Genomic DNA, 16,830 nt, shown 5'->3' on the forward strand with positions numbered 1-16,830 from the left:
ACCCACTCAGTGCACCAGGCCCACTCCCAGCTCGCTCAGCTCCTGTTCTTGGAGGCAGCAGCGGGATGAGGTGGTTAGAATAGCTCCCTTCCTTTGGAAGTAACCAGACCTCTGTGACTTTGAGCAAGTTTAAAGTAAATTCTGGGAGCCTGAGTTGCTTTGTAAAATGAGACATCATGTCAAAGTGTTCGGAAGATTAAATGAGATCAGATTGGAAAGGACACAACACATGCCTGGAACCCATTTGGTGCCCAGTATGTGTTAGCTCCCGTCCCCGTGAAATGACTATATGCCTTCGTTGTCCATCGTCGTTGTTGTTAGCTACTGTCCAGTCAGTCCCAATAGCCCCAACTCATGGTCACCCCGTGCTCAACAGAACGAAACGCTGCCCAGTCCTATGCCATCCCTGTGAGCAGCTGCAGATCGGACTTCTGTGATCCATAGGGTTTTCACTGGCTGATTTTCAGAAGTAGATCTGTTAGCGGGATTGAAATTTCCAGCTGCCCTTGTCATGTTTTTGAGCTTCATGTTGAAATTTTTGATGGAAAAATATTTTAACATATAGATTTAGAATTCATATTAGTATAATACTTGGTTGATTTTTAATGCAAAAACTTTACTTGAAGAATTCAAACAGTTTAGTACCTTTTATCCTCAACCCAATTTATTTTTTAATTCATCACATAGCTCCCTTTTCTTTTTACAGTTGTGGGATATGACTCCAGTAGTGTCGTGATGACACTCCCGGAATCAGAAAGAATTTACTGAAGAAATGGTTGTTCTAATCCCAGTCACTGCTGAAGATGTAAATGAAGGCAGCCGCATGAGGAGAGAGAGACCACATGAGGAGAGACTGCGCGGAATCTGGATGAGTTTGCATACGCAAACAGTGGCGAGCTGGTGAGGGAACACTTGCGAAGGGACTCTTTCAGCTTGTTCATACAGTATCAAAGAAGGTATTTTTTTTAACGAATGGTTTATACAGCCTGGCTGTGCTACCTTGTTTTGAGTATAATGAAAAATCTGGGATGTCTAATTTTTGTATTTTTCAAGACTTCATTTTACTTGTTGGTTTGTGTGTCAGAGAAATGAGGGAGGTATCTGTTCAGGGTATTTTTGGTTATTATAAAGTAGTTCTTGTGTTCTCTTCACTTCGGCATGTATCACGTGGTCAGCATCTTTTTCTTCCCGTCTCTCTGCATTTAACCATCGTCTGCCGTTTCCCAGAGTGTCTGTGTTTCACTGTTTACTCCCAGCGCCTCTGCGTTCATATCCTCTTCAGTGGAGAGATTTGGGAAGCCATTTGTGTGGATTTACCGACTGACTTGAATCACTTGGAGAATGGTCTGTTTGTAATGCCTGACTCATCCGTGTTGTTATGCAGTAGAGATGACCCTGCCTTCCCGCCTCAGTGTTCTCTGTCTTTCCCACATTGGAAATACTGTGCAAAAGCTGCTTCCTGGTCATCATCCTCACAGAAGTAGATGGTTACAACTCAGAGCTTCAAGCCTCAGTGCCTGGATCATTTAGAACTAACCCAGTGGGAGCCTCGTGGACCTTTTATACCTTAGTTTTACTTGGCACAGCCAGTCCTCACTCATAATATTTAAAACAGACAGACAAACAAACCCTACATGCTTCAAGAACCAGTATCTTAAGATGTGCTTTTCCATGTGACATCACCTCTGAGCTTGAACACGTTCACTCCTGTGAGATTGTAGGCTTGCTCTATCCTTCATTGTCTGTATTTTTTTTCCCCTTAAAAACAAGTTATTTCAACTTTTGTATCTTAATGTATTTTATCAGAACACTTTGCACACTTTCATACTAAAACTGAACGTGATCTGCGACATAAAGGTACTCAGTCCTACAGCTCAGCCTGTGTCCTGTTGAGACTGTGAAAGAAGCTTCAGAACAGGAACCTGAAGGACTCTTTATTTCTAAGGAAATCCACTCAAGCTTGATAAAGTGGGATATTCCTGTTGTAGTCACTCAACTCAGGATTTTGAAGTCCTTATTTAAAAAAAGAAGCTATTTTCACCTGTGAAAATAACATTAAACAACAGTTAGCTGCACACACGGACCATGTGCCTGCCCCTCCTAAGCATGTTCGCACACTGTCTCATCCGTCCTCACCTGTCGGGAGGGGATCGCCAGGTTAAACAAAGCCGTGCAGATCAATGGGCGATGGCTTGCCCCACCCACCCAAGCACTGCCTCTGCAGCGTCTCGTCCACTTCTGACGTGACGTTTTGCGAGCAGTGTTGGAGTGAAATTGAAACCCTCCCTATTTTCCCAGAAAGCAGTTTTGCCCCTTCATGATCATTAATTACCTTTCTTTCTAACCAGGGAAAGTACTACAAGCCATACGCGCATACCACCCCTAACATGGGCAAAGTGTGCTTGCTGGGGACGGGGCTCCCAAGAGGTGGCTGTGCTCCACCACCACGGGAAGCAGGCCCAACGTGCCTGTTCCTGTCAGCCACCTCACATGATGGCCACCGCCCAGAATCAGACCAGAATGACCATGCGACCCTAACTCTAAGGATGCACGTGCGCACACACACACGTGAGCAATTACCACGTACCCCTCACTGCCCCCTCCTTCCACACCGCCCTTGCTTGCTGTCAGTCAGAGCTGTTATAATAACTACTTTGAGTCTTTTCTGCATGATTGCTCTGTGAGAGAGCATTAAAAAGGGAATTAAATTTAAAATATTCAAATATTTTATACTTTATTACTAGGACCTATAACCACTTACTAAGTTTCACGTATTAGAGTAACCGTGCATTGGAAATGAGGAATGGAAATGAATTGCTCTGTTATACCTTCTGAAACTTTGGAGCCTGGCCTGCATACAGACAGGGAAACACAGTAGCTCAGGTGCCAGCAAGCCTTCTAGATGAGCTCAGACCTCATTTGGGAAGCCGATCGCCCCACTGGAACCCACATGTACACCGTGGCCACTCTGCTCTGTGCCCTGCACTGCACTCAAGCCCACAGCCATGCAGAGGTTGAAACCACTGGTGGTCAGAGTCAGCTAGACCCCGCAGACACGTCAGGGTGTCCGTCGCCCAGCTTTTTCTTTCTCCTCATCTGCTGTAGGTGCATGAATTTGGTGAAGAGAGTTTAGCAAACCAAGTATGTGGTACTCGGAATACTGTGAATTCTTGAGTTTTACATTAAAGTAAGTGTCTCCACCGTACTCGTAACTCACAGAAATATTTGCTGGTATTGGGTGTCTCCCAAGCGTCTTACGGACATGGAGACTTCCCTCATGAGGAGTGGAAGCTGGCCCAGCAGTTGGCGTTTCTCCTGTCTGGGTTAATTAACTATCACAGTTCTTGTTTTGCCCTCTAGGGTTTGCACTTTACATGTATTTTTTTCTCTGTCACTTAAACACAAAAGCGCTTTGGCAAGTAATGCCTAGCATGGCTATGTTGGAAAAGTGACAGAACTGTGCTTATTATACATGCTAGTTGTTGTTTTCTGTTTGGCAGAACAAAACCAATCACATGCTCTCAGTTTCTCCAAAGGAGGGATGTTAACTGGGGTCTTCAGCTTCTTGGGTAAAGTCCACAATAGCAAAAGTGATTTTAGGTTAAATACTTAGAATCTTGTCTGCTTTTATAAGAGATTAATCAACCATGATCAGTTTTTAGGGTGTATTTTTCATTTGATTATTTGAATTATTCAGAGAATCATAAAACCACAAAATTGGAAGGGATCTTCAAAGATCTAGAAGATTCCAACCACAAAACACTTGATTGACCCCAGACGGGTATAAACAAATCTGGAAGGAGAATTCTCAAGGAACAGTTGTTTTTGAACATTAGCTGGTAATGTGCGAGTGGGAGGCATGGAGTCCTCCAGACCCAGGAGTGCCCCTCAGCCTAAGTGCCTGGGCACGTGGGCCCTGTGGCTGAGTAGGGGTCCTGGCAGCGCAGCACCAGTCGTCATCAGTGTAACCCTTCCTGCACTGTCCACCACAGGCTACTCTGGTGGCAAAGCTTAAGCAGAAGTACAGGGCCCTGAAAATGCCTTTCACCCATCTGTGTGAGGGCTGGCTTGGAGCAGCCTGGCCCGCAGCACCTGCCCTTCTTGTGGGCATCACCTGTTTGCACCCTGAACTTCACTTTGAAAAACTATAATTCATTTTTGCTTAACATTAGTTAATTTTTAAAGCCCCGATTTTGGCTTTTAAGCAAAAGGATAGCTCCAAGCTATATATCAAAATTACTATACATATTCAGTGAATGAGATTCATTTGGTTTTGTCTTTCCATAGTAGTTTAATTGTATGTAAATGACCCTGTTCACTAAGATTTATATTTTAAAGTGAAAATATTTTGCCAAAACATGCTTATTTTTGCCTCCTTTAAAATGATTTTAAGTTGAATTTTCCTGATAAGAAAGTGAATGTCTTGCAACTTGATTGTAAAACAGAGAAATTAGGTCCGTTTTGAGCACTGAGTTATCCAGATGATGCTTGAGGGTCTATGCGTTGAACTAGCCACTGGGGTTAGAGGTCTCTGGGGCTCCTCTCCTGGCCTGGGCTGAGGCCACACAGATGAGTAAATGGACTGTCTCAGTAGATGTGGCAGATGCGGTGGTGAAGGTATGCATGGGGCCCTCCTCCAGCTGGAGGGGATCCGCAGAGGGAGGGACTTCTGAGTGGAGTTAAAAGATGAGCAGGAGTGGGGCAGGTGAGGGGGACATGAAATGACTTTCAGGCTCTGACACAGCTTCACCAACGCCCAAGATCTCGAATGGGCCTGGTGTGCTCAGGGACCTCGGGTGGCTTGGAGTTGCCAGAGAACACCAAGTGCCTTGACTGCAGTCTTGGAGCCTGGTCTCTTGTTGTCAGGAGACGCTGATGCTCTGTGAACGCAGAACAACATGGTCGGCTATGAGATGCCACTCAGAGGTTCATCATGCTCTGATTCAGTCAGGTTTCCTGCCCCAGTGCTAACATCAGTTTCTTTTTCTTTGGAAATGCCTAGAATTGTTATCTGAAATTTAGTTACCCCATGGTAACTAATTTGGAACTTTCTGGGTGCGTTGCCCTTCCCTGCAGGCTGTGAGGTGAAGCTGGAGACCGTACGTGCCACAGACCTTGCCTGGAAAGGACTAATATACTGATTAGGTAATTCTACAGGTGGGCCAGGCCCAGCCGCTCACACCACTTGGTGAAAGGAAAGAGGTTGGACTGTGGCAGGAGAAGACTGTTGTGGACAACTGTGCGTACATTACACTAACTCGCAGCGTCGAGTGTGTGGTGCAGGGCAGGCGCTGCTGCCCCCACTTCCTCCTCAGCCTTAGATCATTCATGCAAGAAGGTGATAAATCCCTGTCGCAATGGCCTTCGCTGAGTGGAACCAAGTTTTTTCTCCATTCAGTTATAGAAAAAAAGGGCTTTGGGCAGCTCCTGCTGGGGAAACCTGGCTCTGCAGAGGCAGGAGCACCCCAGCTTCATGGCAGGAATGAGCAGGTTCTTCTCTTGCCATTACATCTATGTGCCTTTGGCTTTCAGTGCCCAAGTATCATAGGTCCATAATTTGATAGCAGTGGTGTTTGTGTTTAAACTTTAGCTCAGCTTTCCAATCAAGAACTACATACTACTCAGCCCTCAAGGTTTGTAGTTTACATTTTTGCTGTTAAAAGTCATTCTCCTTTCCACAGAGAAGCCTCTTTAGGTTTAATACGCAAAAGTACTGGTTAAAACTTAGATCTGTTCAAAACTGGGATGGATCCTTTGTGTTTCCCATGCCAGCAAACTTGTGAACAGATGGCCCCTTGTCAGAGGAGAGGGAAGCCTTTAGTGAGGACCAAATTAGATGATCGTTCTGAAGGATCCCTCCAGTACTGAGGTTCTGTGATTCCACTGAGTGTTGTTTATCATTGGACTAACCAAAACTATTACCCTGTGTGCCGTCCACATGGCTGACCTAGATAAACAGCACTTCACAGGCTTTGTGGTCATTTGCCATATCAATGAATTGCTTTTTGAATCTTTCCGTCTCGAGCCTAGTAAGTCTGGTTTCAGATAAAGATGGTGAAGGTGGTCATAGTCGTGGTACCATCTCATTAAAAACAGATACCTCAGATGTTCACCTTCATGAGTAAAGGAGTATCTGACTTTCTTGGGAGAGGAAGTGTCAGAGAATTACAGGCTGGTTTAAAAGTTTTTTTGTTTTTTTGTTTTTTAATTTACAATCTCTTTTTCTTTTCTCTCCTATTCCCTCTTTCCTTCCTTTGTTCTCTGGGAAGCATGAGAGGGTGAGCTCTAACTAACAAAAACGGGAAACAGTTTGAAAAAAGTATTTTACATCTATACACATTTTTACTTAAATGGATGGCAGTCTTATGTCGGCAGCATATGCCAACATGAAGTATGGACCAAACACGTGTGTCACTGTTAACCGTTGTACTCATACATTTGTGTTCTGCCGTTTGCCTTGCTTTTTAAATGACTTGTTCTTCAGTGTACTATCGTTTTGCAAGAGAAAATCTATGAAAAGTACAAAAACTGTTAGTAACTGGTCAGCAGGGAAGGTGCTAGCCCAAACTTCAGTGCCTGCCTAACCACTTTGTCCATAACCAGGGGCGTGGACTCGGCCACTCGGCTTGCTTGGCCCCACCTCACACCGGCTGAATGTTTTTCCCTTTCTTCTCTTGAAATGAGGAAGCTCTCCAAGGGGCTGGCCTGAGGATGTCACAAGCCTGAAGGTGGAACAGATTTCTCAAATGCGGCTCTAGCTGAACTCCTGGCATTTGACATGCTCTCTGCCACCAGATCCCACCCAACCAGACCACCCAGTCTTGACATTGACGTCCAGAATGTGCTCCGGTGGCGATGAGCAGGAGTTTTCTCCTGTGTCACAGTGTCTGTATCCACTTCTGCATTCACATGCTGCTGAACGTTGTGAGTGTCTGCTGCGCTCACATCCCGCTGTGCTTCTCTCCAACCAAAATGTACCTGTCGCCACGGCCAGTGTAAAAGACTCTCAACGCTCAGCTGCCTCCGTGGTTTCAAATAAATCTCTGTGGAAACCTTCCTGCGGCTGTGGTCCCATCCATTGTTGTTGCTGAGCCTCGTGCACTCCGGCCACCCTGCTCTGGGGCTCACTCTGTGGGTGCTGTCCAGTCTGGAGGTGTGGGTGAGTTTCCAGCTGTCTAGACCTCAAAGAAAGATGCAGTCTGGAGACCAAAGTGAGCTGCTGCTCACCACAGACTCTGAGCACAGCAAGTGGGCTGCGACCATCTTAAAAAAAAAAAAAACCAAACCTGCTGCCATTGGGTTGATGCCGACTCATGGCAATCCCATGTGTATCAGAGTAGAACTGCTCCATAGGGTTTTCAGTGCTGTAATCTTAGAGAATTAGATCACCAGGCCTTTCCCCCATGGTGCCACTGGGTGGACTTAACCTCCAACCTTCTGCTTAGTAGCCAAGCACAAGCTATATGTGCCACTCAGGAACCTGTGGCCTTCTAGTCCCCTTCTAGTCCCCTTTATGTTCTTTGGATCTGCCCTAACTGTGGTTGATGTACTTTCCAAATAAGAACAAAGAGGACTTCGGGCACATACAGCCAGGTAAAGCCTCTCCTGCGGCCCACAAGTGACCTGCACAATCTGCAGCAGCCAGTGAGGGGAGTAGCTGGGTGTCCTTCCCACCAGCCCTCGTCCCGGGGTTGACCCCCCTCAGCCTGCCTCTGCGGGCTGCAGCCTCACCTGCATCCCCCATTCAGGAGCTCTCACTTTATCCCTGTGGAAAGAGGGCAGATACAGTCATAGGGCACAGGCCTGTATGTGTGAGCACCAGGGAGAGCATCACCACCCCAATGGACACTAACCTCTTGGGCAGGCACACCCGAAACAACCCCTTCTCTGGGGATAAAGGCTGATGGGTCTGGCTGAGGGCCTTGGGCACCACTGAGAAACAGCCTGGTGGATGGCTGGGCTGCACCCACCTGGTTTTCCTTGAGCACCAAGGCTGTATGCAGACAATTCTGTCTGTTCACTGGTTTTCTCACACCTGTCCCCGAACTCACGCAAAGGTAAAATGGTGTGATTTAGAAGTTTTATCAAACCACTGCAAGAATGCCAGGTGTGTTGCTTACACTCCTAATCTTCAGCAAGTGTAAAACTAGGCCACATTTCATTGCCGTGTTTAATACTCACTGTCCCTTAGTTTTGCTTGTTCTGGCCACATGCATGGCCAGGGCAGTCCAGAGCCCCATGCACACACATGCTTGGGACCCTACAGTCATTGTTCCTCCCATCCCACCTCCCCTCCAGTTGACAAAGTTAATCTCAAGGGTAGAATTTTTAAGAACCACATTCTCAAATAGTAGGAAAAGAGCCTGCTGCTAAAGGTCAAGGTGAGCTTGTTGACAGCCCCAGTCATATTTATTTTAAAATAAATGTTCCTGCTCCCTGTAGGCGCCTCGTGGCTCATAGGGAGGGGAAGCAGGGTCTGCTCACGGCAGTTCCTGCTCCTTTATGAAGGCGACTGGCCTGCATGCTCTGGCCTGGCCTAGTGAAACCTCTGAGCCAGCTGTTCGAGAACTTCAATTAGCTTCTCCTCTTCAGCCAGTGAGAAGAGGTCCTAGCAAGAGGCAAGTGTGTAAAAACGGGTTTCCGACGTAAAGGTGAGGGTAAAACAAAGATGTGTGAGCCGCAGCACTGTGGACCAGCCTCTGACCTGTTACTTCTCGGGCCCAGGTCAGCCATGTCACAGACGCCTGGCGGAGGGGAGGCAGGAGGGGCCACGAGAGTTAGGTGTAGAGCCTGCCCTCAAGGGTCTCACGCTAACAAGGCCCCGCAGATCAGTGTTAAGCACCACTACAGAAGGGAGACCTAGTAGGGCAGAGAAGAACCAGTTGCTGTCGAGTAGACTCCAACTCATGGTAGCCCCATGTGTGTCAGCGTACAGCTGTGCTCCACAGTGCTTTCAATGGCTAATGTTTGGGAAATAGATCGCCAGACCCTTCTTCTGAGACACCTCTGGATGGACTCAAACCACCAACCTTTCTTCTTAGCAGCTGAGTGTGGTACCTTTGCACCAAAGTCCCCCAGGGACTCCTGGAGGCAAGCGAAAAGAAGTTAAAGCTGAGTTTTGAGGGAGTCGCAGACATTCTCTGGGTGGCTGGGGGGAGGGGAGAGGGGCATTCAAACACAGGTAACAGTATAGGTGGGAGTTTGGGGACAGGAGAGTGAGGCATGTTTGGTCAGGCAGGTGATAGCCGGGGCTGGATTGTGGCATGTGTGGGAGATGAGTGGGAGGATCCACTCCAGAGAACACCAGAGCTCTATAACCTCTAGAGCAAGGGTGGATGTCGTCAATGATGGGAACGGATGCGGAGAAGACCCTGGCTTCTGCCCAGGAAAAGCATCACTTCCTTATGCTGCCTACTATCACGCCTGCCTTCTCTCCTCAGTACTTGATCCTTTAAGAGTTCCACTGAGATAAAGAACAAAAACGCAACAGATACTGCTTCCAAAAATAGAAAGGAAAGCAGAGTCATAGTTACTCCCTTCACACCACTGCCTTGCACTGCCCCTGTTCCGCCTGGGACTGGGACCATCTTTCATCCCCAAAGTGAGGCTTGCCTCCACTGTGCCCATAGGTGCCATCCTTGCCCAGAATTTTGATTCTAGGGGATTTCTGTACTCAGAGGACCCGCCAAGTTTAGAAAGCTAAACAGGAAGGAGAAAAGGGCAGTAGGAGTGTTGGGGTGATGTAGTCGGGGGACAAAGCACTTTGCAGAACCAACCCCAGGGCAGAGGAAGGAGCCCTGTCACAGTCACAGGAAGGGAAGAAAACCACCCCACATTTCAGGGCAGGAGAGGCTGCCTCCAGAGGCTGAGCTCCCTGCCACCCAGCACTGTGGTTTAGGGACAGGTTGGCAGCTGCCTACAGAGATGGGAAGTAAGTTACCATGGAAGAACCGTATGCTGGGGTGCACGGTGGCTGCAGAGGACGGGGTGAGCCACAGTGCCGTGTCCACTGCCTGCACCACTGAGCAAAGTCTGTCCTTCATCCTGGCATGGAAGCCTGGCATCAACAGCTTCACAGCTGGGAGATGATGGGGACAGTGAACAGGGACAAGTTGATTATGATGGTATTCTGGATTAAAGGAATTTGGGGTGGTTGGCATCTTTTTTAATACCAAAAAAAAAAAAAAACCCGTTTATCACAAAATGGAATGTGATCATGCTGGGGGAATGATCTGCCTCTACACCTCCCATCCAGGCTCCCTATGTAAGGGCCTTGGGCCCAGAGCGTTCTCTGATGAGGAGGCTGAGAATTGGGTTACATTCTTTCTCCCAGTTCGCTCTCCTTACCAGAGAGGCCTTCCCCTGTTCTGGGCATGCAGTAACTGTCTCTGACTGTTGCACATGCCCAGGCAGCACACAGCACCTGGCTGACCCAAATTCTGTATCTTCCTGGTGGGGAGGGAATGGAGTCTCTCATACTAGGGTACAAGAAGGAGAGCATGCCAGATTGTAAGAGCCAGCCTCAAGGGGTGGGCTGAAGGCCAAACATGAGCACCCTCATGCAGTCCGCCAGTTCACTACAGTTTGCATTCTTATGTCAGCCCCTGCCATGGAGCCACTATTGTCCACCACCACTATAAAACCTCTTTCTGCCCTCTTCAGGGTGCAGAGATCTGCTTTGGTCCTTTTGCCACCTAGAACTCGCCTTGTTGTAAGTCTACGTAATAGACTTCTTCGCTGCCACCCTGGAGTTGCCTGCCTTTCTTTGGTCTCTCAGCAGCTTCCATTTTTGGAGGCAAATTTCACTTTACTGGCCCATGCCTGGACAATTGGCAAGCCAGCCAGGAGACCGAAGAATGGTGAGTGGGAGTAAGGCCTCTGTAGGGGGAAATACTGGTCAGCCAGCAACCTCCATGTGGGGAGGTCTGGCCAGTGTGCTTTTTTACAGGGGAAATCCCAGGTTGGCTAGTGTTATGGATTGCACTGTGTCCCCCAAAAATGTGTGTCAACTTGGCTAGGCCATGATTCCCACTATTGTGTGATTATCCACCATTTTGTCATCTGATGTCATTTTCATATGTGTTGTGAATTCTACATCTATGGTGTTAATGAGGCAGGGTTAGAGGCACTTATGTTAATGAGGCAGGACTCAATCTACAAGATGAGGTTGTATCTTGAATCAATCTCTTTTGAGATAGAAAAGAGAGAATCAGGCAGAGAGTGGGAGCCTCATATCACCAAGAAAACAGCGCTGGAAGCAGAGCACATCCTTTGGACTCGGGGTTCCTGCACTGAGAAGCTCCTACCCGAGGGAAGATTGATGACAAGGAGCTTTCCCTAGAACCAACATAGAAAGTCTTCCCGTGGAGCTGGCGCCCTGGATTCAGACTCCTAGCCTACTAGACTGTGGGAGAATAAATTTCTCTTTGTTAAAGCCATCCACTTTTGGTACTTCTGTTGTAGCAGCACTAGGCAGCTAAGACAGCCAGCGATCCTCATGTGGGGAGTTCTGGCCATGTTGTAGGCAGATGTGCCCCTTCATAAGTGTGGAAAAGAAGCTAGGAAAGCAGTAGCGGCTGTGGGATGGCAGCTACTCTGAGCTGTTTGGCTACTGAAGCCCAGCTAGCTGCTGAAGTGTGCATAAGAGCTCCCCAGGAAGAATTACAGTTAGAAAAAGATGTGCAGCAGTCAAGTGTGGACATGACTGATGTATCAAGCAGCCTGGTCCACGAACAGGATGAACAACTAGAAATGCTCACTTGCTGGTTTGTAGAGATGGGAGATTCAAAGGCTAGGGAAACAATCCCCCAGCCATTGCTCAAAGCTGTCCAACAATGGGACTGGAGATAGTTGGAGGAGATAAGCAGGTCCCTGGGGCTGAGAACACCCTGTACATAGCAAGAGTTAGAACAGCAGGGAAAAAAAAAAAAAAGGAGCAAAAAGTCCTTCAAGATAACTTGTGTTGAGCAGCCTTGAAGAGACCTTGGAGGCCTGCTCTGGAATTCTCTGCTAACTGACCCCGCCAAGATAACCAAGCAACAACATAGTCGCAACTGGACCCATGCTTGCACTTGGTATGGTGGAGGCGTGGCTCCACAGGTGTCTAAGGGCTCTACCAACTTTGCTCAGACCTTCTGACTTTGAGAAATAATTAGGAGTGAGGATTAAGCCTCGGTCCCTCTGTCACCTGGGAGGACCAAAGGCCTTAGGTTACAATTAGAGCTCAATGAGGAAATGAAAATCTTGGGTTTTTAGATACCGTTGCACAGGTGACTGTGATCTCTGTAACACCTAGCACCAAGATGAGGAAAACTTTTGGGTCTGAGGTCACCATCACTGAGACCCTTGCCCCAGCCTGACTACGGATAAGTCCCTTCAGGGCCCCTACAAACCCCTGTTGTATGTATTGATGATGTTGTTGTGTTAACGTACACTTCTGTAAGTGTTTGCCTCCAGGTCTTGATGGGAATTGCTGCAGTTAGGGGCATTTTAGTGGGGTACACAGAAACTGTGACATTGGCGATAGCTAATAGCCTGGCCATTCAATCTGGCCACTGACATGTAAAGACCCTCAGGCTGACATGTAAAGAAAGCCTCTAGGTGAGACAGCTGGACAAACAAACAAAAAAATCAGTTCTGCTCCTGATAAGCTTTTGTTACTTGTGTGGATGGTCACCAGAAAGGCCCTGTGCTGAGAGGCGAAAACAACCAACGAGCAGGCCGTTCCAACTGACTTCAGAGACTGAAGCATCCTCTGCTCCGGAGCAAAGAGATGTGCAACTGACCCCCTCCTGGATCTAAGAGAGGATAGGCCGTGGAGAGTCACACACCGTCCTAGGCTGGGTCTACATGCATAGACTGCCACTGCCATCACAAAACGCCGAACAATAGAAAAGCTGACCTGCCTGTGAGACCCTGGCCAAGGCTAACACCTGCCCAGGGACAGATTCCTGAGCCAACAGGCCAGGGCATTCCCAGCAGGTAAATCATATTGGGGCCTCTTATCCTGTACAGAGGCATCCTCTGGATCTTGAATGTGCTCTTCATGCTCTCTGTCACCCCCAAGCCACAGGGGCAACTGAGCACTTAAGTGGACAGGCTTGAACGGCTGATGAGAGGGGGCAAGACAACCCCAGCCTGAACTAAACATCTAAGACAGGCAGTCCGGGGTCTCGATGCAGCAGTCCCTGCAAGGGCGTTTCTCATTTGTGCCGTTTGTTAGATTAAACTGTCTATGTTATAAAATGTGTTTCTTCTGTATACGACTGTCTCTGACAAAAGCTCTGGGTTCCCACAGAAGTCACTGCCTCAAGACTAGGACAGACAGCCTGGGTGGCTATACCTGGGACCCTCACCTTGAGTCCCACGGAAGATAGGGGAGGGGAGGGGGGATTGTTAATGTTGTCTCGTTTTCTCCCCAGATTATCTCACGATGATGGACAGGCCTCTCATCCATGGGCCCCAATGATACAGGCTTTTGTTAGAGCCACCGATCAGACCGACTGTTGGCTCTGTCAGCATCTGAACTAAGATAATAAATCATCTCCCCACATTTTTCCAGCTGATCTGTCAACAAGGAGGACATCTCATAGACCAAATGTATGTATAACCTGGTGTGCTGAGGAGATGACATGGTAAATGAGTACAGTCAACTCCTGTTATGAATTGTGTCCCCCCAAAATGTGTTTACTTGCCTAGGCCATGATTCTCACTATTGTGTGGTGGTTCTCCATTTCATGATCTGATGTAATTTTCCTATGTTTTATAAATCCTAATCTATGTGATGTTAATGAGGCAGAATTAGAAGCAGTTATATTGACGAGGCAGGATGAAATCAACAGGATTAGTTTGTATCTTAAATCAATCTCTTTTGAGATATAAAAGAGAGATGTGAACAGACAGGAGAGGGACCTCACTACCACCAAGAAAGAAGAACCCGGAGTGAAGCGTGTCCTTTGGACCCAGGGTCAGAGTGCTGAGAAGCTTCTAGGCCAGAGGAAGATTGATGACAAGGACCTTCCCCCAAAGTTGACATAGAAAGCCTTCCCCTGGAACTGGCACCCTGAATTCAGGTTTCTAGCCTCCAAACTGTGAGAGAATAAACTTCTGTTTGTTAAACCATCCACTTGTGGTCTTTCTGTTACAGCCGCACTAGATAACTAAAACAACTCCACTATTCATGGAAAACATCTTCTGAAGCATGAAAGCTGCCTGTGGGGAGCGCTCCAACTTTAGAAGGAAATTTCTTTCTCTATGTTAAAAATATAAGTAGATGGCATGGGCCTGGATGGTTTGACTCTGAGAATGGTACTGAGTTTGACATTACTGTGGACATGGAGAACTTGTAGAATATGACCAGATGGTCCAGTGTACATTAACTGACTACACCAAGTCTGGATTAGCCTGGTCTGGCTATGAGTCGGAATCGACCAGATGGCAGTGGGGATTTTTTTTTTTTTTTTTTTGGTTTGGCAATGTAAGACCTTGTTCAATTGTGCTGAGAAAGAGAGCTTTTGTATTACTTGTACTGAAGTGTGTCCTGTTCACATACTGTGCCATATTGGGAGAAATATGCTGTTTTACATCAACGAATCAGGGCATGTTATACATACATAAGACTGGACAGATGCAGCTGTGTGATGCGTTCATTTGGCTTAGATTAAGCCACAACTGGGGTAACTGGTTGGGATCTCTCCTCCGAGCAGGCCTGATCAACCTTCTGGAGATAGTGCTACTAGTAACCCTCATTAAATGCTGCTTCGAATGACAGATATAACATCCACCAGAGTTATGCACCAAACCACATATATAGCTCAGCGTCCAGAATAGGTGATAGGCATACCAGGACTAGGTACTGCTCTGCTTCTGTTTCTGGCACCCTGATGGGCATCGAGGGGTGGATTGTTGGGGGAATGGTCTGCCTTTACGCCTCCCATCTGAGCTGCCTAAGTAAAGGCCTTGGGCCCAGAGCGTTCTCTGATAAAGAAGCCTCCTCTGTCCTGGCTCCTTCTCCTTATCAGAGAACCCTTCCCCCTCTCCTGGGCACACAGTGACTGTCTCTGTCTCTTGCACATGCGCCTGCACCACACAGCCTCTTTCTGACCCAGCTTCTCCACCTGTTCCTGGTGGGGAGGGAATGGAGCCTCTTGTGCTGTGGTCCAAGATGAAGCACGCCAGATTGTAAGAACCAGCCTCAGGGAGTGGACTGAAGGGGAAACGGGCTTTGTGAGGCCAAACGTGAGCACCCTCATGCAGTCCCCCAGTTCACTACAGTTTGCATTCTTATGTAAGCCCCTGGCGTGGAGTCACTATTGTCCACTACCACCATAAAACCTCTGCCTTCCCATTGCAGGGCGCGGAGATTTGCTTTGGTCCTCCTGCTACCCAGAATTCATTTTGTATGTAAGTTTTGCTAATAAACTTAACTTGCTGCCACCCTGGAGTTGCCTACCTCTTTTTTTGGTCTCTCGGCACCCTCCATTTTTGGAGGCAGATTTCATGTTACTGGTCCATGCCTGGACAGATCATAAACTCTGTATTTCAAAATAACATTTATCCAAGCTGTTTGGAAGAGATTGCAAAGAACCTTGTCATAAAGGCCCTAATGCCCCCTGCCACTTGGGTGCTAAGTGCTGCTCTGCTGGATGTCCTGTCCACAGGGCCCTCAGACCAGCCCATCCCCTGAGGAAAAAATTATCTCAGAGCTTTGAGGAAGCACGCCTCACCCCCCCCACCCCCACCCGCCTTCCCCTCCTAAGAAACAGGGCTCTAATGAGGTGTGGGCCTTACGCTGAGGCCAGGAAGGTTAAACCCTCAGACTGGATTCCTGCTTTAGCGATCTCTCTAAAATTATTCTAATCTCTATGAGGATCCTCGATGTTAGTTTCTTGGACTGTTTTCATATTCTTTTTAGAGAGCAGTGTAGTAAGGGAGCCCTGGTGGCATAGTGGTTAAGAGCTTGGCTGCTAACCAAAAGGTCGGCAGTTCAAATCCACCAGCCATTCCTTGGAAACCCTATGGGGCAGTTTTGCTCTGTCCTATAGGGTCACTATGAGTCGGAATCGATTCGACAGCAACAGGTTTGGCTTTTTTGGTAGTAAAAAAAAAAGCCTCTGCTTAGCTTTTTTTTTTTTTTTTAACCTCTTCTGCCAGGCTGTTTGCCTTGTCCTCCCCCTGGACCCCTGCACCCGGGGCTACACAGAGGTGGTGGTCACCTGGCACAGCCTGCCCACTCGCCCACTCCCTCGTCCACTCACAGCCTACCCAAATCCAGGCAGGACTGGCCTTGTGATTTGGCTGCAGGCAAAACCCCCATCTTCCCGTAGACCTCAGGGAACACGCTCGCTAAGTTGAGCACATTGGGAAACAAAATAGTTCTCTTGTGAAGCTAAAGAAAGAAACCAGAGAAAACAACGTTTGGAAGCCTTACTGAGATCATAGAATTTTAGAGATAGGAGTCATCTAATCTAGGGCTCTCTCTCTCTCTCTCTCTCTCTCTGTTTAATAAAAAATATTTTTTTCTTTTTACAGAAGTCACGATTGTTTATTGTGAAAAAATTAGGAAATACTGATGAGCAAAAAGAAAGCATTTAAAAACCCCTGTCCTACAATACTAGAGGAGTAGCAGAACTTGACCAAGGCAAGATCATGGAAGCTTCATAGACACATCCAAACTCCCTGAGGGACTGATTAGTGGGCTGAGGGCTGGGGACCATGGTCTTGGGGAACATCTAGCTCAACTGTCATAACATAGTTTATGAAGAAAATGTTCTACCTCCTACCTTGGTAAGTAGCATCTGTGGTGTTAAAGCTTGTGAGTGGCCATCTAAG

General features: G+C 47.5%; 1 protein-coding gene across 11 annotated transcripts in view; it reads left to right on the forward strand.

Moving 5' to 3' along the window:
• Window positions 1–10,211, forward strand: part of WDFY2 (WD repeat and FYVE domain containing 2) — a 297,542-nt gene extending 287,331 nt beyond the window's left edge. For 4 of the 11 annotated variants that reach the window (XR_002786426.2, XM_003412629.4, XM_064270180.1 and 1 more), the window contains one exon: window positions 707–10,211. Coding sequence is in view for 3 of the 11 variants with exons in the window: in XM_003412629.4 (XP_003412677.1) it covers window positions 707–736 (30 nt within the window). In the remaining 8 variants the exon portion in view is untranslated. The remainder of the gene's footprint in view (window positions 1–706) is intronic. The other 7 variants (XR_010318214.1, XR_002786422.2, XR_010318215.1 and 4 more) reach the window with 7 other exon arrangements.
• Window positions 10,212–16,830: the final 6,619 nt, after the last annotated feature.

This window comes from Loxodonta africana, chromosome 17 (assembly GCF_030014295.1).
Source record: "Loxodonta africana isolate mLoxAfr1 chromosome 17, mLoxAfr1.hap2, whole genome shotgun sequence".
Classification (NCBI taxonomy): domain Eukaryota; kingdom Metazoa; phylum Chordata; class Mammalia; order Proboscidea; family Elephantidae; genus Loxodonta; species Loxodonta africana.